Below are 24032 nucleotides of genomic sequence, written 5' to 3'. Positions count from 1 at the left end.
ATTGCTTTTCCATAAAAAAAATAAAAAAAACGATATATATATTTTATTTAATAATATTGTAAACATTTTTTGACGGGTTTGACAACGACATTCTGTTTACATTGTACCAGCCAACAGTGGCCGGCACGGCTGGTAACCAGTGTTGTAAAATGACTTGATTAGTTGAAATTAGTCATTACCTCGTATGCGTCATCACTGACATGGTGCAGGCTGATCGCTTGACAAACTCGGCAACGAACCTGGCAATTATTTATTGTTGTTGCAACGACCATCTTGAGACACTAGATGGCGCTGTTCTGCTCATTCTCACCTTTAAGTATTACATACATGTACTTTTTCACCCTTTTCCCTTTTGTTTCCTTCCTTAAAAAATGTTCTGATTATATTTAAATCAATATCAGCATTAGAAATACTGTATCTGATTACCATGGTCGTGCCATTAAAGCCAATTTCAAAATAATCAACTTTAATTTCATCTTGTGATTTCAAATAACATAAAAGCCTCACTAGACTTAATCAAATTTTATTTCTGAAGGATTGAATGTGATCGAGTGTCTTGTATAGTTCAGTAATACACTGCTACAGTATATTGTAGCTTCAAGAGTTTTGGGACTGTGTGTGTGTTGAGGGCAGAGATGTGTGGGATTGAGAACTGCCACTTAGAAGAATGACACACACACACACACAGTGGGTGAGAGGATTGTCATTCAGCACTGAGAGATTACCTTAAAAGATATGGTATTAGTCATGCGTGGTGACACACACACACACACATACACACACGGTTTAATGTGCTGAGTTGATTGAAAACAGACAAATATTTGAATGTTCTGGAAGTGACACAAAACAAAAGCTGATATGAAACAAACACAGATCTGCTGCATAACTTCATATATAACAACCCTCCTTCTGGAGTCAAAGTTAGTGTGAGTTTCATACCCGCGGCAGTGTTGCCTTCACAATATAACACATGTTTACAGATTTAAACTTTAAGATGTGAAACCTGTGTTGCACCTTAAACTGCATCTAAGCTAATGACGGAGCAACAGCCCCACAGTTATAACTGAACTATTGTGTACTAATGTTACTGACAGACATATTAAGTCCTCCAACCCATTAGCAACTCCTAAATTAGCACCCCTACTGTTAGCAGCAGATCAACCTGTGTCCGTATACCAAAATACAACGCTGTGAAATGACTGCAGTTTGGTTAGGATAAGGCACTACTTGGTTAGGTTAAGATCATGGTTTTTGAGTTAAAATAAGTACGTTCGTTACATACATTGCCGATTCTAAATCCGCTCTGTGTCATAGCAGTATGGGCGGAGTTTCGTGTCATTTTGAAGATTCCGCCAGCCACGGTGGGAAGCCAAACCTCGTTTATCTGCACAGACTGCCCACACCACCATGACGCAGAGCTGGCTTCGAATCAGTTAAGAGACTTTATCACCCTTATACTACGTCACCTTGCTTCCTTCTTAACTGCCGTCATAAGTACTAAAGCCACTGAAGTTCGCCGCCACTATAAACGTTAATATGGGTTGTGATAAATCGCTTGCACATACAGTACAATCGTCCGGTGGGGACATTTTTTCGGGTGAGGACATTCATATATATATATAATTATATTTATATCTGGGACCAACCATCAGAAGCCAAGAATCCAAATAAACAGAAAGTAAACTAAAACAAATGTTTAAACACATAAAAGATCATTTGAATGCTTGTTGTACCACGGTGGGTCTGACCTGTAAGAAGTCTGCGATGGTGGCGACGTGGCTGGCACAGGCACACTTCCTGGCATCCGGCACGTCTTCCCCGACCTGAGAGAGAGAGAGAGAGAAAGAAGGCAGGAGGGAGGAAGGGAGACATGACAAGCAAGAGGAGACGGTGACATTAAAAAAAGTTTCAAAACAAATTCAACAGCAGCGGAAACATCACTGCAGCGGATGTGTTTCTTTGCTGCTCTTTCTTCCTTCAAGTGATCGGACAGTTTTCCCCTCCTTCTGCTCTCATCAGGGTCTTTTGTTCAGCTGTGGTCATGTGCACTTCTCGACGTTATAACAGGCTGGATGTCATTTAGTAATCACGGCTCATTCAGGCCGACACAATACAGACGCAGAGAGCAGCAATTACACAGAGAAAGAGCCTCATCTCATCTGAATTCATGGCAATTTACCCCTTAATGACAACATTTAACCACTTTATCGTTCTGTGTGTCCATCTGTGTTTGTCTAATTGAAATGGAGAAAGCAAGAGAGGTAGTTTGAATGTCTATATAATGTTATATATTTAAGACTTTGTGGTACATTTTGAGACAGTTAACTGGTGTATTTTTATACATTTGTGTCAATGTTTCGCCCGTTAATGCCCTGGTTCGCTACGGTCTGGTGCTCTTTGGGCTGTTAGTGTTGCCATGGTACAGTGTGACGGACTCCTCTGGCTCCTTGAAAAACACCAAATGTCTCCATTCACTGCAATTACCGGATATCTCTACCCCGTTTTGTTCATTCAGCTCTGTCTAGAAATTCTACCTTTAATCTGTTACGAGAGAAACGTACTGCCACCCAGAATACATCAGTGCAATGATGAAACAGTTTCAGTGGACACATCTGACACAAAATGTTCATACTGAACGTGTTCGTGTTCAACATCTGCAGTGACAGCATATGTCATCAGTCGAGTTTCATTAGTTTATTAGAACCATGATTACGTTTTTTATGGTTATCTTTGGGCATCTCACTGCATTTGGTTATGGTTAGGGGATATCGTGGTCTTAGTGATTTCCTGGGCAACACGGTGTGGTGGTTAGCGCTGTTGCCTCACAACAAGAGGGTTCCTCGTTCGAATCCCAGCTGGGTCCATTCTGCGTAGAGTTTGCATGTTCTCCCTGTATCTGCGTGGGTTTTCTCCTGGTTCTCCAGCTTCCTCCCACAGATGTGTTAGGTTCATTTATTACTCTAAATTGCCTGTAGGATTGAGAATAGTTGAATGGTTGTCCGTCTCTTTTTTTCTCTAAGTGCTCTGCGAAAGACTGGTGTCCTGTCCAGGGTGTACCCCGCTTGCCCCCCCCCCCCCCCCCCCCCCCCAACGGATGGATAGTGACTTCTTTAGTGTACCATATCCTCGGCCCAGACCACCTCCCTAGCACTTGAGCGCGAGCTGACTCATTTACTTTTATATGCAGCTCAGCGGTTAAGCCAGATATGTTTTGGTGGGACATGTGGGATAATGGTCACATGTTTTCTAAATGAGGTGCTTCAGTTTTCTACAGCATCAAGTCGAGGTGGAAGGTGGGCATACAAACTAACTAACTTTGATAACAGAGGTTGGTGTTGACATCACAGATTTCCCTTTAAAACATAATTTTGTTGTTGCAAATTTATAGTATATAACTGTAGAGTATACAGGGCTGGCATGCACAAACAACAGTGCTAGTGGACCCAGCGGACAGCATAACTCAGACAGCACTTCTGCAGATGTTTCGCTCCAACGCAATTGGCAAAACAAATTAGTTGTACATAAAAACGTAATTACTAGGACACCGGGCTGTTTAATTCTACCTCTCTCGTCCTCTTTTCATTTCTTCCGCTCTCTCCCTACACCCTTCTCTCTGCACCCTCTCGTTATGTAGGTGAACTGGCTCAGGGCGCTCCGGCTGTTGTCAGGTTCAGAAAGTAAAACATTCATCTACAGGCTTTCAGATGAACTCAGCCTGTGTTTAACGCTATCAACACACACGGAGAGTCTTACTGCCATAAAATGAGCTCCAACATCACAAATTATTCATTATTTCCCTTTTCATCATGAATTAATTGGTGGACAAATATTTTCGACTTTGTTACAATGTATCATGACTCAGCTCTACTTTTTCCATTTTTTCCCATTTGGCTTGTAACTGGAAGTACAATCTCTGTAACACCCATTACAGCATGAAAGTCCACATCCGCTCTCTTACTGAGAACGACTGCACTGTGTGTAATATGGTGTCAGTGCGCACAAATCCATGAAACTCAGGAACAGCTGACAAACTATGCCAAATTGAAACGCAAAATGTTGCTGCGCAGTCGACAATTTTTCATCCAATCAGAGGTCTTTGTGTGAACACACTGCTTATTTAAGTATGATGGGGCTGCTCTTTAGCAGACAGATGCAGTAATTCAATGTACAAACAACATTTAAAAAAATCAAAAAATTCAAAATTAAACCTCTGTTTAAAAGCCCCTTAAAAAACGTCAAGTTTTCTGGTCTGTGACAATGTACAAGCTGTAGTGGTAGTAGTATAAGTAAGTATTTTTAACTTCCTAAACTTTAGGGTTAGGAAGCTAGTTTTCTCTTCTCATGTCAATGGTTTTATAAAATGCAAAGTTACTCGTTCTGTCTACTGATTTTTTGTTGTTGTTCAAGTCACTTGAAAGTTTTAAAGTAAACAAATTTTGAATTCAATGGAGCCAAAAACAGTAACAGTGAAAGGTTGTTTGATTTAACGCTTTATTCATGTGATCAAATAGTTCCTGACTATTATATATATACTACTTTCCTGAGTTCATGTGAACTGAAATCTGAAAATCAACTCAGAATTTTGGTTCAAGGCTTGCCAAGTTTTCATAATCACAGAAACATGACATGTTGGGCTGAGGGTTTTGGCAGTTGACATACATACAGTTTTTCCTCACATATGGCATTATGGTGTAACCATTAGTTGCCGTTCACGTCGAGTGACAGAGATTGGCAATATTTTATATGGAGGAAATGTTCTGGTGCAGCAACAAGTCAAAATCCCTATCATACAGTAAAGCTTCAAAATGAAAACGTTATAACACTGGAAACAGCTATCAACGCGTTGTTCTGATAGGAAATCAAATTTGTAACAAAATTAACTGTCAAAGTCGTCAAAAATCATTATTCGTTCTACCTATAAGTGATGCTATCAGCATCTAACACTCACAACCGCACTTTAATACAACAGCTCTGTCATAAATTCTACCTTGACGATGTTTAAAGTATCCAGTATTAGTGTTTGTAGTGATTCTGTTGTTCCCCACTTACATACACAAGGCTTAGAAACACCTCTGACTTTAATGCAATCGAGTGACAAGACCATCACTAAATACTGAATGACCTCAATGCTAAAACATATATTTGAATTAAAACCTCTATGACAGTGTCAAAGAGACTGTACGTGTGCACCTCATAAAGTGGACACTGAGTGTACATCTGCAGTGTTTAACTGCTGCGTCAACAGAAGGCAAGAAAAGTAATATCATCCAATCACAGAGCTGCAGCGTCAGTAGCTCTGTGATTGGATGATGCAGACAGAACTTGGATTCAGGACCTGCTGCTTGCACACGGTGTGCCTTTGTTAAATAAACGATTAAATTAAAAATGTGCTGTGACCCTTAATGTCTCTGATACTCTCCACCTTTGAGGACATTTCAGTGTGTGTCTGTGTGTGTGTGTGTGTGTGTGTGTGTGTGTGTGTGTGTGTGTGTGTGTGTGTGTGTGTGTGTGTGTGTGTGTGTGTGTGTGTGTGTGTGTGTGTGCGCGCGCTGCCTGGGGTGTTGAGCATAGCGTCATGCACTACCCCTCCCCCCAGACTCGCCAACTTACCCAGTTGATGAGGATGTATCGTGGCAGAGCGGCAGTGGGCTCCTTCAGGCTGCAGAAGCCGTACATCACCCTGGCGCTGTCGAAGGTCAGAGTGATCTCTGCCAGGCCCCCTCCTGCGTCACAGAACAAGAGGCTGCATTACTCCTACAGTAATGTCTCTGTTATGCTTTCTTCTCTCAGGATGAAGTTGGGGTGTGTGACACGTCCATTTGTGAAATAAAGCAATCAGAGATCATAAAATGTGCAGGGAACATCAACAACAGACAACCTTTAAATCTGCACCTGGATTTGAACATAAGTCATGAACCATCATCAAAAAAAGACCTAAACCCAGTCTGGGAACATTAAGGCTTTGTACCAGTGTGAACTGCAAAGACATTTGAAGTGAATCAGACTCGGTCATCATCGTTAATCATGATGCCTGAGCTCCAGTACAGATACTACCATCCTCAAAATGCTTCTTAGATGTTAACACTGTAATAATGATAATATAATCAGAACTAGACGGGCATTCGGAGAGTGCAGACCTCTGCCCAAGCGTGCCTCTTGATTAAGTTAATGCAGGATGGTTTCTAAGTCAGGAACTAATTTTTCCTATTATTCCGGCATCACATGAATGGAGCACAAATGCCCTATATCGCAATGTTAACGAAAGTGAAAGATAATTTGTGTATCCACCCCAAGTTTTGGATATGGTCCAACATTTCATGGGTTCTCTAACATCTCTCCGGGGCGGCCGTAGCTCAGTCCATAGGTGACTTTGCAGGGAACTGTAGGGTTGCTGGTTCAAGTCCCTGTGAGGACCATGAATGGAGCGTGGACTGGTGGCTGGAGAGGTGCCAGTTCATCTCCTGGGCACTGCCGAGGGGCTGTCGAGCAAGGCACAGGAGCCCCAACTGCTCGGGGCGCCGGTCACTGGCACCTCCCTCGCTCTGACATCTCTCCTTAATTGCATGTATAGGTCTTGTCTGTGCATGTGTGTATTTCGGGCCTGTGTGTGTAACATGATTAATAATAAGAGTGAAAACATTCAATTTCCCCGTTGCTGGATAAATAAAGTAATTCTTCTTCTTCTTCTTCATCCTTGGCCCATGCGACACCCTTCCATCAAGTTTCATGGAAATCGTGCCGGTAGGTTTTCTGTAATCCTGACAAATACAAACAAACAAACAAACAAACCGAGCCGAAAACATGACCTCCTTGCCAGAGGTAATAATCCCAAAATGCATGACCTTTACTCATTATGGAGTGTTTTTACATATATGTAGTGCTGCGTCGTGTTCTCGGCTGCTAATTCATGCCTCAGATTAGGATTCTGTCGTCCTTATATCAGTGCAGCTCCTGATTGTCAGCCCTGATGATGTAAACACCCCACATACACAGACACAAACATGACTGAGGTCCAATAGTTCTGATCTGAGGAGGCGGATAGATTCCTCTGAGGTTTACAGTGAAGATGAAAAAACTATGTTTCCGTTCCGTTGCTGCTGAAATATGCACTACTCTCGGGAAAAGCTGCCGACATGAAGGAAACTAAGACCACTGCTGGCAGAAGCGTCTCTTTATCATGCAGCTCTCCAGCATTAGTGATGCACACACTTCTCTGTTGTAGCTCCAGTTTATTCCTCTCATGTGATCAGTGTGTCTACATTCAGGACTTCAGCTTTGATGATTGCATTAGACTCACAAAATAAACCGTGGTTCTCATCAAAAGCAAATAGATACTTACATACGGATATCTGAGGCTGGTGTTACTAGACACCAAAACCCAAGATGCACTTCAGTCAGAAACATCTACTGTAATCACAGGTTTATGCTCCAGACCTTCTTGATTTGGCAAGCTCCATTGTATTTTACTCACAGATCAGTCTGGTAACATGCGGTGGAGAGAATTTGGAGAAGTTTGCCAAGCGACCGAACCAATCAGTGTTGGTTTTGAGGCGGCTCAAAGTGTGATGCAATGAGAAGCAACTGTTCATTGTAAACAACAAGGTGGCTTCCACGGATGAGATGAGCGCAGCTATCATGCAGGCTGCTCACTAACTCTTTTTCTCTCTTGGATCCTTTCGTTGAATATGGACCGGGCACCTGAAATTGTGCCTTTTATCCATAAATTTGCGTTACACAAACAGCAAATATCCTTTACCGACATGTTGTTTACTTTCTGAGCTTTGCCTGTTAGTACGTCATACGCTTCGTTGATCTGATTTGGCCGTATGTTGGTGATAGATAGATGGTTTATCCAATCAGCAACCAGTATTCTCGCCCCTTCCCAAAAGATCTCCAAACCAGAGTCCCCAGATGGATTTGCTGAGACAATGAGAATCAATCCGTCTGGTGGAGCCAGGTATTATAAGCCATGTGTATAAAGAAATCATCATCATGTTAGGTCTGAGTTACTGCATTATAGTACAGTATAAGAAGTGTGTGTTACATCCATGATAAGCAAGATGAATTAGGCTGAAATAGGTGAGAATTTATTTTTACAGTCCAGTCAGTGTATAAAGGTTACATCCATATGCACATTTGCTAATTGATGCAATGATATCATTACAGGGAGGAATGATAGTGTGCGTGAGCATGTGGATGCATCGATTACGGAGGAGTCTCATTAAACCGTAATGATCATGCAGCGCATCATTAACTGTAGTAATAATGACTTCCAGCTCTCTTGATGGATCAGCATGGAGACAAAATAAAAAAAAACATGATCACCCCCCCCCCCCCCCCAAAAGACACACAAGAGCCTGCAGAGCTAATTACAACGCTTAGACAGCCATGTTCGTGTTAAGACATAAAAAAGAATGAGAACACCAAGATGTCACATTTGGGAAAGATTCAGCTCGGATAGAAAAATACAAATAAAAAAACATTAACTTACCTCCTGCTGATGCCAGTGTCAAATCATCGCTGTCATCCTCATATGTGTACAAGGCCCTTTTAGAAAGAGAGAGAAAGAGGAGAGTGTCAAGTTCAAGTTTCACCTTTCTGATAGACGTTGCAGTATCATGTGGTTTGAGTTTATGAAAAAGGCATTTGACCTAGATAAAAAAAAACATTATTGAGAACATGAAACCCTTGGAAAGCTCTCCTTGATGAGTCATATTCAGAGGATATTGATCTGAGCAACATAGGACCCTGGTAAAATACTAGATATGCTCCCATTGTGAGCATGTCAGCATGCTGATATTAGCATTTAGCTCACCACTGCGCCTAAAAACAGTCTCCATGAACTGCTAGCATGACTGCAGATGTTGTCTTTACAGAAAACATTACAGTTATTTGGCAGACAGCTTTGCCCAAGGTGACTTACAGTGGACCTTACTGCATTCATCCACTACAATATATGAACAAGAGGTAATGCATCCCCCTCAGTGCTACAGAGTAAAAGCTGAGAAGTGATTTCCAGTTTTAAAGACCCCATCTCTTCGATTGTATCAACACTCTGTGGTGAATAATCCCACACTTGTTTTCAGGCTGACCTTGGATCAGTGTGTTGTCAGTAAACACTGTGGTGCTTTGAGCACAACATGCAATTTAACAAAGCTCCAACATAAAGCATGAAACTGATGTGAAGCACAGACAGTTTATAGCTATCTCTAATTTTCAAGCCTTGTCCCAAGTCAAGGAAAGTTTGACAGAACAAGTATTCCCGGTGTCACCGGACACAAGTGTTACAAACCTCCTAAGGATGACTGATAGAGTCTTATGTGGTGTGTTTGTGTAAAGCAGATTACTTGGTTTGATTAATGACTGTGGGAACTCTGACTGTGTCTGCCTGGATTAGAAAAGCACGCACATGCATCCTTAACAAACACACTTCTTTACCACTCAGGACATTCATTTACATAATATTCTCCCTACTCGTCCACTTAGCCTTGGCCTCAAACTAATTCTAACCCTTTACCAAGTCTAAATCCTCAGGCAGCCCTTTGACGAAGGACAAAATGTCCTCGCTTTCCAGTCTGAAACTTTGGTCTGCACAAATATAAAAGAACAAGAGCACGCACACACACACACAAACACACACACACACGCACGCACACACACGCAATGCAACGACAGTTCTCTCAGTCTGACCTCTGTGGCCCTCTCCACCAATGTCTTTTTATGTCTATTAAACTCACATCCACAGTATATAACACACAAACACACACACACACACACACACACACACACACACACACACACACACACTGCACTATATAAAATCAATTGCCCACACACACACATATATCTGACCTCTCTGGCTGAGGTTAAATGGAGGTGACAGAGATTACAGTAAAGCTGAAATGTCCAGATCAAAATGGTTTGACCTCCTGATACATGACCCCGGTTAAAATCCATTAACCTGCAGGTCAGAATTAATTCATTCCAACAAAACAGCATGTCTGTAACCATACTTTCTACTCTTTATGTATTGTAAAGCTGTCTAAGGATTCATAAAGCTCTGCCACAAGTTAGGTAAAAATTCAAAGTTGGTCCTGAGTTTTGTTGCTGAAATCTAAAAGGTTTGTCACGTGTACGGGGGCCATTTAAGGTCATCTCAGAGTTAATACAGCTATAGATGACAAGGTAACGTTATTTTTTTCTGATCCATTCATTGACTTAAAATCACTTCTAAACAAACAGAATGCCTCATGCACCATTTTCTACACCTATAGAGATGGTGTGTCTAATAAATAGGCAGATTTACTTTAAGTAAAATAACCAATCCTAAATAAAATGCAATACAAATAAAGCATAGACTGTATGTGGTACAGAACCTTTGGAAACAAAATCTACTTAAATGATCAAATGTAACATAACTCATTATTCACTCATCTTCAACCGCTTGTCCCTGTCGGGGTCGCTAAACCCGATCCCATCTGACATCGGGCGTTAGACGGGGTACACCCTGGACAGGACGCGGGTCTATCGCAGGGCACATAGAGACGAACAGAGACAGACAACCATTCACACCTACGGGTGATTTTAGAGTCATCAATGAACCGAACACCTGCACGTTTTTGGACTGTGGGAGGAAACCGGAGAACCCGGAGAAAACCCCCGCAGACACGGGGAGAACATGCAAACCCAACACAGAAGGGATTCAAACCAGGAACCCTCTCACTGTGAGGCGATAGTGCTAACCACCACACCACCGTGTCACCCCCATAACTCATTATGTATACGTCAATGATATATAGTTATATTATTGATGCATAACATGTAAACATATACTGGGGAGGCTAATTGCAATGCATCATTATTAATACATGTGACAATAAACGGGTAGCTTAGCTTCACCTATTGGAAAAATGCTCAGCTAAAGTACCTCAAAACTGCCCTTTAGTACAACACTGAATATATATTAATGACTTTCCATCTCTCGTATTATCTTACGTCACATTTCTGTGAGTTAGATAAAATAATTGGATTCGCAGCATGTGTTTAAACGACGGAGCATCTGGTGGGTCAGGTGGAGTTAAAGAGGATTTAAACATGTCAGCGCTTTCAGCTATTAAATATCGGATTTGGGTGAATAAAAAGGTATTCATGGTGTCTAATGTTGACCGACTCGCCATCAAATCAGGAAATTTGAAAAGCAACAGGGGACAATGATCGAAAAATTGATTTTTCGACATATTAAATGCATGCTGGGATTGAGGTTGTGGAGAAATCACCCTTTAATCTATCAGGGTTTAAAGGGCAGATTATAAACTGGAGAGCAGCGCGCTGTAGATTACTAAAGATTATATTAATAACTGCAATAAAAAACTCTTCAGCGAACTCTCAATCAGAACAAAAGCTCAATGATTGCATTGTTTACATCAATTTAGTGTGTCTGTGTCATTTAAGCGTGAGTGCACTTCCTGTTTCTACAGATCATCAGATGAACTACGGCTTAGGGCATTTATTTAAACATCTTACAACAACCTCTGCTGAGAAAGTCTTGGGAGGAAGATGATGTCAATGAATGATGTCCTGGGTCACTAAACAACCTTAACTGAGGGGCTTTAGTCACCTTTAGTTGAAAAGAAAAGTAGTGCTGTGTCTTTAATCTAGTGTTGTAGTCAAGACAACACCAACCGAGACCAAGACATTACAGAGACAGAAAGACAAAGACATAGAAATGAAAGCATGAGTTCAACAGGTGGCTGTTTGGACATAAAAACACAAAGAAGAACAAAGGCAACTGTGGTATTTTTCAACCTGACAACGGCCATATTTCCCATAAATGTCAATGACACTCTAGGGATCATCACTTGCCCTCACTACCCCCTTTGTAGAGATTCAAAGGACAAGGTAAGGAGCAAACCTGGATGTAGATGCATATTCAGATCCAGGGGGCTATTTTCTGTGCTCACTTTCTGTCAGACACAAATTATTCATGGTGTTTCCAGCTCGTCCTGATGGATGCTGAGTTCTCAAAATCTCTACAACGGAGGAAGTGAGTGAAAAGTCAGCATGACACAGACTCACAATGCCGTTTTTGGGAAATGTGCCATGTTGAAGAGTTCTGGAAATCCCCTTTAATGCAGTTTAACAACAAAATGGCCTGAAACTGCAAATTTCTGTTTCTAGTTTTTGTGTCCTAGTTTAGTTTGGTTCCTGTTCACGACTCCCTTCAAACTGGAAGCTGCATGGTTTTTCACAGCTGCATGCACCGTTGCAAACATGTGCCTCTTTCAGTGTGTGTGTGAGGCGGGTATTACCCGTCCAGATGACCTCATGCCGTTTCAGCCTGAAGCTTTAGTCTGGCCACCGTCTGACTTTCTGCTGACCTCATCTCCCCTCCCTCCATCCTGCCTGTTTCTGCCCAGTTCTTTTTCTGCAGGCTGGAATATTTAGTTTTAATCTGAATTAAACAATATTCCTACTAAACTGTTTACATGGCTAATAAAAATAAATTCCCCACTGATATTCCCGCTTACACGCGGCCATGCGAAACACCTTTGATCAGTCCGACTGTGCAAACACAGCCTCACTCTTTCATTCCTTCAACCACCTTCTTGAAAGGTCTGGGTTGCGATGTTTGCACTTATCCAAAAAACAGTTGATATCTAGGTCTTTCATAATGTTTAGAAGAATGTGTGTTCCTCCTGTAGACCAGAGATGTGGGCTTTTCTTTTGGGCAGGTGTTCAAGGCACGTCCAGCTGGGAGGAGGCCTCGGGGAAGACCCAGGACTAGGTGGAGGGATTATATATCCACACTGGCCTGGGAACGCCTCAGGATCACCCAGTTAGAGCTGGTTAATGTGGCCCGGGAAAGGGAAGTTTGGGGGTCCCCTGCTAAAGCTGCTGCCCCCCCGACCCGACCCCGGATAAGAGGCTAAAGATGAGATGAGATGTGTCTCTAGCCCAGCCTTGCTAACTGTTGGCTATTTGTGAATACCAACCATAGCATGGCACAGAACCCACCACAGGCTGCAAACTGTTGCAAACTCAGAGGAAAAACCACAACTGAGTTGCATCTTCCGAATGCCCAAATACATGTCGAAAGAATGCTTCTAAAACCTGAGTATAACCTCATAACTCATCCGTCTTAATCAGAAAATGCTATATTCACAAAAGGACATTACATATCACTGTATATTCGTAATATTGTCATTTTGTAATAATAGTGGAATATGAGAAACATAGTCACTGAGAACAAAATGACAGGAAACACAGATTGAACATCACACTGTACTGCTACAGTTATAGTTATAGTTATAGCAGCACCACTACAAATCAGTATAAAAGCTAATTCCAGGAGGTGAAAAAGGGTTGATGATGGGTGAGTAATAGACAAACATAGATAGCATAAGTCAGGAAATAAAAAGATTATAGATTATAAAAGACAACTTTTTAAAAAAAAGGATGGATGAGAAGGAAAAGAGCATGTGAGCCCCACTCGCTCACTCAAGGCTCTATAAATAATTCTCTTTAAAGCAGACAGCTGTTTATTATTCATATAAAGCCCCCATGACCTAGAAACAGCTTGTGTGTGTGTGTGTGTGTGTGTGTGTGTGTGTGTGTGTGTGTGTGTGTGTGTGTGTGTGTGTGTGTGTGTGTGTGTGCGCACAGCTGGGCATGTAAGAGGAGGAAGAGAGGAAGGAAGATGAGGAGGATAAAGTAGAAAGGAGAAAAAATACAAGAAAGAGGGAGAGAAGAGGACAAGAGAGGGGGGGTTGGAGAAGATGAATGGGAGAGAAGGAGGTGTTGGGGTGAGAAGGAAGAAGAGATGGCAAAGGGACAAGAATGAAAGAGAGGAAAAGAGATAAAAGGGACAGGAGGAGGAAAGAAGAAGAGGAGAGACTGAGAGGTTAAGAGACGAGGATGAGTAAGAGGAGGAGAAGGAGGAGAAGGAGAGTAAAGAGCAGAAGGACAGCCAGCAGCAGGATAAAAAAATGAGACTAAATATTAGGAATCAACAGGTGTGGAGGTCACAATCGAGCTCTTCTGGGTATCACCCTGACCTCACTAACATTTGCTTCATCTTTTCATAACAAATAAGAGTCAAATGGTAAAAAAAAAGTGCAGCAGAAACGGACGTACAGGACAGGAAGGGTAAAAAAAAGTCAGTATATTCATCTTAACAGCCGCATATGTCGACCTCTAACACGCATTTGAACATTTGCACTTCCAGTCATCGCACGACATAAGAGGTCAAAATGTCCTTCTGTTTATTGTCGGCTGGTTATATTAAAGTGTTTCCACGTAGGGGTTATTGAATGAAGTAAATCATTTCCAACTCCTTAATGAAAAATGTGTCATTTAATATTTTCAAGAACACGATACAGTTTTTCTCATCGATTTTTAGCTCGTTTGAACACAACCCACGCAGTCATTAGCTGCCCGTGACAGCTTCAGTGGCAAACTTATGATACTATGAGACAGTTACAGAATCAGTGGTTTAATTAGGTTTCTTAAACACAAGATCATTTTAACACTCAAGTTATAAAAGCCACCTATAGCAGCCATAGGAGTTTTGACTCCCGTCCAATGGGAGCTAAGAAACCTAAGCCAAATTCAGTATATGATATGAAAGACGTTGTGGCGGCTAGATTCGTCAATGAAAGGAGGCCGCTGTTCATTTCCTGTTTCCAAGTTTGAAACCATCGTCATATGGCCATGGAAGATCGATCTTTCCATCAACCGCATCTAATAGTTTTTGTGCCTACACTAGTTTATTTTATTAAACAGGGACTTGTAATGGCTTTGGAAGGCACAGACAACGTATTGTAGCAGATCAGGGCACAGATAAACATAGTTTTACTGTTTAATTTAGAGGACTTCATAGTAGAGTGGGCATCACCAAATAGCAGGCCGTGTAAAGGCTCATTTATGCTCTACGTTAGAGACGCATACGGATACTAACAGATACATCTGTGCGTACTCTGCATACATATCGTCTGTATTTTTGCACATATCCTGCAAGCTTATGGATGCGTACCGATACGGAACAAATGTTGCAGTACCACCTGCACTGTACACAAAAAAGTGCCGTGAATATCAGGAGCGAGCGAGTCATCGGAAGCCCCGACGAACATCCTGAAATACTGAAAGTGACGTTCGTCGCCAATTGTTCTCATTTGTAAAACCAATATCTGGAATTCTCCGTACAGGCTCCAGGATGTATTTAGTGTCCCACAAACCACCGCCGTCTACAATGCTGCATGAGATTTTGCCTCCTTCTCAACAGACGCTAGATCGTTATCTCCTCCATCGTCGCCATGTTTCTTGTTGTGGAAAAACTTTCCTTTTTCCGAACTTTATTGGAGCAACTTTTGAATCCGAGCAGCGCCCTCTAGAGGATGTTTTGCTCAACGTCCAATCCAACGCAAAGGACGCATGAAAGCACGAGGGCAGTGACGATAAGAACGTTGATAATGTACGTCTCTATTCATGAATGAAATGGGAGCATAAAAGAGCCTTTACCCAGACCGGTGACAGTTCTATCTGTGACCAATTTCTGATAAATGAATAGGAATTAATAATAATCTTCAGGGAGTGTTGCGTTGTTGGTCATGGCTATAGACTCAGGGGCGCAGCTAATCCAGTTAACATTGCAATAGTTTCACACAATTTAGAGAAGTGAGAGAGATGACAGCGTGAAGCGTGAAGCACGAAACAACTAAGCTGCTACTTTGATAACATGGGTCATAGATATTGTTAAAAAGATATGGAAATTTAAAAGAATTTCATGTGATGCATGTGGGAGTAGGCTATAGCATGCAATTTAGACATTAGGAGGTTTGGTTTTCCATGTATAAACAGAAGCCTTAAATTTAAATAAAAGGTGGTAACCCTTAGACATACACATAGAGTACACACACACACACACACACACACACACACACACACACACACACACACACACATACAGTACATCCATGTATATGGAGGGCACAAGGGGTGAATGAATGAGTGTGAAAATGATGTGAATCATAAGTTGTGGCTTTCACAGTCATCAGATCTCGACCCAAACACCTATGGAAAATATACTATGTGTGTATTGTGTGTGTGTGTGTGTGCATGTGTGTGTGTGAGAGAGAGAGAGAGAGAGAGAGAGAACATGCCCACGTTGCCTTTGATGTGCAGAAGAAATGTTGTAGTGCTTTCAACTGGAGGCGGTGCAACAACTTTCCTCTCTAATCTGCTCTTTACTGTGGGAGGCTAAATCTGTGTGCGTGTGTGTGTGTGCGTGTGTGCGTGCGTGTGTACACTAAGGGAACAGTGACTCTCGCAAAATAATAATAATAATTCTCCTGATTATACTTGTTCAGGTTTCTGTGTAGCTGTGTCAAACAACGATGTTACAAGACGTTAACATTTGCCCGTATTAGAGTTGCCAGAGCTTGAATTTAGTCAATTAAAGTACAGCGACAGCAAAGGTCAGAGAGGAAAATCAAAATATTGTAATCGCTGCAACATTCACAGAGATTAAGAGACAATTTCACGTCATTAAATGTGCCCTCCGTGTGGACTCAATCAAGATCATTGAAGACTCAACTGAGCTGGAATTAAACTAATTAACCCGGCATTGTACTTTTGAACAATTGTTGTATTTTCTGCCTCTTCCCCATCAGTCTCTTTTCTCTGTAGTCTATCACACACACACAAAACGCATCATATTGCACACAATGCAGCACGCAAACACACGCTTGTAGCAGCATCTTTTCATTCAGGTCCATTAAAACAACGGGAGTGTCGACAGGAAATAGCTTCAGTTATTTTCAGCTGTGTCACACTTAAAAATCACACATTCTCAGGACTAAGAGGCAACTAGCAGAGCTGACTTTAGAATAATTCAGAAGATGAATAAACAGAAGCAGGGAGGAGGATACGGGATGACATGTTGAATCTCACTTACAGGAAAGGACCGAATAAACACCTCTTCAACACAGTCTCAACAACCACAGGACGATGTCAACTTTACAAATGTGTTTTTCACTTCCATCCAGAAATTAGCCTACTTGTTTTAAAGGCAAAAAGTTGCCCAACCTGAAAGTCAGAAGCCCAAAGCTGGCAGGTCGCAACAAAACAAGTCAAGTATGTGTGCATGAAAACAGACAAACAAGACCTTAAACCATGTGACGACATGTTGGACACCTCGCAAAGATGCATTCAGCTCCTTATTTTGTCCACCTCATGGATGTCGGATCAGCAGGGCATGACATTGGCTTCGGGGGGCTGTTAAATGAAAGAGGATAAATCCCCCCCGCACACATACACACGCCATCCCACAGGGAGTATCGCCATGGCAACTGTGCAGCATCCCCCCATCGTTATCTCAACAACAGCAGTTTGTGACCTGAGGGGAGTGACGATGTACAGATAGTGATGGTGGAGAGGAGGAGGTTGTAGGACAGCTGAAGGGCGAGTGTGGGTGTGTGTGTGTGTGTGTGTGTGTGTGCGTGTGTGTGTGTGTGTGTGTGAATGTTGAAGGATGATCCAGCTGGACTCACTTCAAAAGGATCTACAGACCTGACGTACTGAGCTCCGACTCCAGACTCTCCTTCATGTTGTAAAAGAGCAAAGTGTATTGCAGTATCAATTAAATGTCATCAAACCGAGTACGTCCAGTATGGGGCTACAAAAACTTGCAATAACTTCAAATTATAGCTCAAGAATTGATGGAAAAATTGTCTGCCCGTCTGAGACAGCTCATGTTCCTGTCGGCTGCAGATGGCGCCTGCAGCAGCTTCAGACGCAGTCAGACAAGTCATGTCTTTTGACTGGTAGGGCCCATAGGGATACGGAGACATTTCATTTTTTTCTTCATGAGCGTATCAAAGCAATGTTTTTTTTCTTACAAATTTACAAAAGCAGCAAAAGTTCTTAGTATTTGCAACTGCAAAATACCGTATTCTACTTCAGTATTCATTGGTTTGAGCATTTATAAACACTGCTCGACTCTGAGTCGAGGGGGCTGCGACTATTTCCTGGAAAAGTACACAACTGAGCAGAATCTAGAAACAGCCACAGCCTTTTACCCTCCGACACTGACCAAGTCTCTCCGCTTCTAACTGCCAGGGGTCCAAAAATTGACTCAAAAGGGGACTCAAACTCACTCTGCACTGTGTCGAAAAGGTTAGCTTAAGCAGTTTGCCTGGTAACTGTCATCATAGCTGTATCTGTATGAGCTCACTACTGAGATTTCTCTTCGCATACAAGCAGAACTGCAGCCTGTACGACGAAGAATACCGAAGAGACTGCTTTGGGGCCTCGAGGCTCGACGGATTTGTTCATGTACCCAGGGGCAGACTGTGCACTCAGTGCTTGTTAGCATGCGGAAACTGAGACTGTAGAAGCTGAGTAGGGAGTTCCAGCTCAACTTTACTTCCTTGATGCATTCATAAGGGAAAAAGGGAAAGGAAAAGTCTGAAGAGGTAAAAGTTTGGGGAGACTCGTGATGCATTGTGTTTGGTTTATAGACTACTTTTCGTACATCTAAATACTTGTCTCCATTCATATTTAATTAATGCTACTAGCATGCATGTTCGTAGATTTAATGTAACATTCATGCACAAGTCAACACGAATCAACAAAACACAGTAAGTTAATTACAAACACATCAAGACGTGAAGAGTACTTTGAAAATCACACTTGAAACGAGAGCATGATGTTGATTTAACATTCGTAATGACATCCAATCACTATGAAGGAGAAAAACTACAAGTTTATTAAGTCAACTTTACGTTCTCTTAAGCTCTAAGCGTGTTATAATTGCACAGGTTGGCATGACAACCAGAAATTAGTAGTATTAAAGAGTCTGACAAGCAGAAAAAGGCTGCCAGAGTCAAATGTTCAAAAGCCCCCAAGACTCCAGCCTGGAGGTGAAAAATGGAAAAAGGTCTACACTCTTTCTACTCTCAGGCCTCTTGGACACGCATCACCAGACACCAGAAAGCTCTTTGCTGCTCCCGAACTGCTGCTGTCAGCTTTCCCACTGACTCATTCAAGACGAAACACAAGATAAGCCGACTGCAGAGGCTCATTAAGAGAAGAAAAGGCACATAAAGTTGAGTCAGCAGTTAACTATGAGAATGAGAGACATTAACAGAGCAAATGGAAGAGACAGATCCTGCTGGTCATCTCATCATCCAGCCAGTAATCTGTAACGTTTCTATATCAAATTATGTTCGTTTTGCAACTATATTATGCAAGTGAATTAAAAAAAGATGCGGTAGACGTGGTGCAATGAATTTTCCTTGCTGTTGTTGAGGAAGACAAGATAGGCTCTGCATAGAAGAGACAGTGAGCATGAAATGTATCTTGTGTAATAAAGCTATTATGCTATTAGATGTAATAAATACACTGTGATCAAATACAGACAACAGTCGCCTGTGCATTGGGGGTTTTTTTTGGTATTTGTCCAATTTCAAAAGTGAAGCACGCTTTGTTCCCCAAAACAAATCCAATATTTATCCTCTGGGCTTGAGAGACGTGGATTCCTCTTGGGTTTTAAACGGCCAGAGGGAAATAATACATACAAAGAGACAGAAGCCAGAAGCAGGAAGACAGAGAGCATTGTGGGTAAGGATTAAGCATGCAGGCAATGACTGTTATTCCTGTGGTCGGATATCGAAGCGTGATCTATTGAGCGAGAAACCTAAATAGTGACTTAATGCTAAAGAAATGAGGCAGACACGCATGACTACTAAGAGTTATGGGTAATATTTCAGGGGGAGTAAATGAGGGCATTAGGGAACAGCCGTGACTCCTGTTCCTGTCAGTCTGGGAATGCGGAAATGTGCACGCCAATTCGATGAGTAAGACACAAGTGTGACTGGTGTGAAAGGCAGAGATGGGACGAGACGAATTATGTGTAGCCGTGCAAGCGCCAGCATAAGGCTGTAACGCTCATCACAGACCAGAAAACAAAAAGAAGAATTCCTTTATTCGTCCTGCAGCGGGGAATTTCAATTTTCGGTACCTTGCTCAACAGCACCTCTGCAGTGCCCAGGAGATGAACTGGCACCTCTCCAGCCACCAGTCCACACTCCATTCATGGTCCACACAGGGACTCAAACCAGCAATCCTCCGGTTCCCAGCCTAGTCACCTATGGACTGAGCTACTGCCGCCCCACACAGTCTAGTTCCCTGACCGGGAATCTAACCCGGGCTGCGGCGGTGAAAGTGCCAAAACCTCACCACTAGACCACCACATCTTCTGTATGGTAGCCACCTCAGACTCAGGTTGTAAGGCTCAGCTCCACAGCGTCCTCTGAGATGGACCCTACTACTACCAGAACTGCCAAATGCTAGTGCACATTTGAAGTTATACAGTAGGTGACGGTTTGGCTCACAGACATCCTTTCTCTGCAAGAAAACGCTGCAAGACAAGAAATGCAGCACAAAAACAGGTTCAAGCTTCCTGTTCCTCAAACTGTATGTGAACATAACTTAAACCATCAAGTCAAGTACTTGCTTAAAGCTGCAGTTGGCAAGTCTGGCAGATCTAGTAGACTCCTTTAAATTTCAAATTTTTACAACTCTCACTCCCCTCCCCCTCTATCATGAGCCGCTCCGCTCCCTCCCATCGGATGCTCGTCAGTGCACGTGCACCAGATTCCTGTGAACGCGCCTGTGTATTATCATTGATAAACGGCATGGAGAACATGCTAAACGGAGGTAAGCTTGCTAACTTACTCATAGATAGCAATCGCTAACGTTATTTAGCGTATGCCTAGCTTGAGGCGTGTGCCTGTGATATTGTAACATTAGCAAGGGGGGAGGGGATCTGTGGTGTGTGCACGAACTGTGAACTGCGCTAAGTGGACAGGATGATACGACAGGCTCTAGGTGCACATAGAGGCGCTTTTTTTTTCTACAACCGGATGATTTATGTTGTTCTATCGAAGCATAGTGTCGGCTTCAGTCAAAATGTTGCAGACTGCGACTTTAACAGTGCTTTCTGCCTGAGCTACAGTTACACTATAGCTTGTAAATGTTATCATGAGTACAGTTGTGTTTGTTACCGTGTACATATCCTAAAATGTATTGGCCCAAATGTGAGAATATTTTTTTAATTATTAAATTTCGACCACAAAAGGAAAGATGAGATGATCAGCAAAGTCATTATGATTCATCCTCAGACGGGCATGAATGTTAGCCGTTTACTCTGCATCTATCCAACAGATGCTAAGAGCCAGGCTCACGATGCCTCCCATAAAATAACCCCAACTATTCAGAATCAAAGAAAAAACGAGCTAGCATTGTGACTGAAACAGCGGAAGGACTAACGATAGCGAAAAGAAACAAATAATAGTGGAATAACTTTAATATTACAGATGAGAATTTCTCTTCAGCAAGTCAAGAGGAGAAAATAAGGACAAAAGGATGGGTTTAAGGCGAACATCTGTCTGAGCCTGCATTAAATTATAATGAGGGGAAGAAGAAGTCTCTGGTAATGGCTTCCCTTGAGTATATCATAACTGCAGTGGTGTGTGGCGCAGAGAGGGGCGAAGAGGTGGAGGGGAGGACGAAAAATGAGCCGTTTACAGTTTGACTGCGTTTCCACTTTTGAATGCAGATGTGAATCGAGACGTGTTTCGGGTAGAGCTTGTTTTAAAGTTATAAATAACTGAATTTATCATTCATTCATTTTAGCCGTGTTTTTTAAATGTTAAATGTACTGAACCCAAATAATGTGTAGTGTAAAATTGGAATTATCTGATCAAATGATCCAAATCTGATGCTAGTTTTTGTGACTTGACGCAAAAACAGATACTTTAAAAAGCATTCCTTTCCATTTTTCTCTTTTCATTTAAGACCACAGACATGGAGACACTTCTCTGCGTAAGGTTCATGCAGCGGTCACATCTCAAACTGAATCAACGCAAGCAGTCTGACACACATGCTTGCTCTCAGAGAGACAGCGGGTGGTGGTTCAAAGAGAGACAAATCTTCATCCTACTCTGAACACACACATGTATTCTGAGACAAGCTTCTTAAATGGAAATACTACAATGTATATTATCCGAGATCATTTTGTCATCGGCAGAAGTAGCTATTCATTTACATGATGCTAAAAAAAACTTGTGTCTGTATATAGGCCTGGAGATTGAGTCAGGAATGATGTCAGGAAAGAGGCCAAAGCCGGCTTTTTCCAAACAAGGTCCTGAGTGCTGAGTCACAGTGCAACAGAAGCATCCCATAGAGTTCATGTCCTTTATCCTTTCGTGTACTGACATCTACAATGTCAGTGCGATTGCAGATGTCTCCCACCGCACGTCCCTGCAACCATCCTACATGTGGCTAATAATGCATTTATCAGATGGAAAGTGAAATTAAGTTGCCAAACCAGTAGCCGCTGAAGCAGCAGAATTACTCAGGGAACATTTTCCATCAATACTCAAGAATTTGGTGACCAAACCATTAGGCTCACCGCTCGCCTTACTGTCTGTCTCCATGTTTAGGAGTGGGTTTTTTTGGGGTGTTGAGATCGGGAAAAAGCTGGATCTCATTTGATTTTTCAAAAGGAACACTGCCTAGATCAGCTTTTTTTGTGTGAGTTGTTTGAAAGAGCCGAGAGAACTTGAACAACTGCAACACTTTCTTAAAGGCCTGAGAGCCGACACATACATGAATAGGTTTGTCATTCAAAGCGTTTTGATTTATGAGAATACTGATCTGGAACCAAAAGTAGTTACACATCATTAATGCCCAGCTTTTCCTTAGACGACAGTGATGAAGACTAGAAAGCCAACACAGTAAATGAGTTCCCTACAAAAGGAAGTTTCTGAGTTGGTGAGAAATACTTCTCATGATTAAACCTTAAGTGTAAATGACCACAAGTCTTCCCTCTAAACTGAAATGAAACCAGCACAAATGAGAAGTTGGGTGAAACTTTTATAAACAAAGTGACATTTAAAAAAAAGGGAAATTAGCTTTGGTCCCTAAACAACAGGTTTCATTTCTCTTTTGGGCCTCAGGCTGAAAACATTTTATGCATCCTTGATATGATCCTTCTTTAAAGGTTGAATAGGTAGAATCTTTATTAAAAGCTATATATTTTTCAAAATAAGACACCCAGGGGGCGTTTTGAAGGGCACAGAATGAAAGTATTGCTTTTCCATGAAATATATTAAAAAAAATGTAAACATGTTTGACGGGTTTGACAATGAATTTCTGTCACATTCTGTCTACATTGTTCCGACCAATAGCGGCCGGCATTGCGGGTTGCCAGGGTTGTCTGTTGTTCAGCACAGCTACTGTAGGCTGGCACTGGGTGAAATCGTTATTTGTCCCAGAAGCTGAGTGACCGGAGACAGGCAAAAACGATGGAGATGAGTCAATATAGGCCAAGCATTCACTCCATGGACTGAGATAAGACTGAGTTCAACGGCATTAAAACCCACACTCAAATGGTAAATGGTAAATGGACTTGTACTTATAGAGCACCTTTCTAGTCTTCTGACTACTCAAGGAGCTTTCACACTACTTGTCACAGTCACCCATTCACACAGACATTGACACTGATGGCAGTGGACATCTACATACCATGGCTACATTTCTCCTTGATCAGTTAGATCACTTTCGTGTTTAGCTGTAACTGCTAACGGTAATTGCTAACGCCTAGTGGTAACTGTCAGTCAGACTTTCAATTCTCCAATACTTGTTTTTATGGTGTGGTTAGTTGGATGGGATGGGTTCAAACAGGCTCAAACTGACTCTGGTCTCCTGTCTCCTCTTTGACAAACTAGGCATCAAACCTGGCAACCTGGCTGCTAGAAATATTTGTTGTTGTTGCGACTACCATCTTGAGACACTAGATGGCGGTGTTCTGCTCATTCTCCATAGTCAACCTTCAAGAAGGTTCTAGTATGTTTTTTTTTCATTGCGTAGGAGAAAGTCCTTTAGTCTCATTCTACGACCAGTCGAGGCTGGTTTTATGCCAGGATAACATTTTTATTATTTAGTTTTCTACAGTATATCTTCTGACAGTA

General features: G+C 42.0%; 1 protein-coding gene across 1 annotated transcript in view; it reads right to left on the bottom strand.

Annotated features, from left to right (window-relative positions):
- The window catches only part of dbn1 (drebrin 1), a 121205-nt gene that overhangs the window by 22552 nt on the left and 74621 nt on the right, over positions 1–24032 (bottom strand). The window contains exons 2-4 of the mRNA XM_083927554.1: positions 8492–8547; positions 5611–5723; positions 1749–1823 (exon numbers count right to left, since the gene is read on the bottom strand). Of these exons, the coding sequence (XP_083783680.1) occupies positions 1749–1823; positions 5611–5723; positions 8492–8547 (244 nt within the window). The remainder of the gene's footprint in view (positions 1–1748; positions 1824–5610; positions 5724–8491; positions 8548–24032) is intronic.

The sequence above is a fragment of the Echiichthys vipera genome, assembly GCF_963691815.1.
Source record: "Echiichthys vipera genome assembly, chromosome: 14".
Classification (NCBI taxonomy): domain Eukaryota; kingdom Metazoa; phylum Chordata; class Actinopteri; order Perciformes; family Trachinidae; genus Echiichthys; species Echiichthys vipera.
This window is presented reverse-complemented; position numbering and strand designations above follow the sequence as displayed.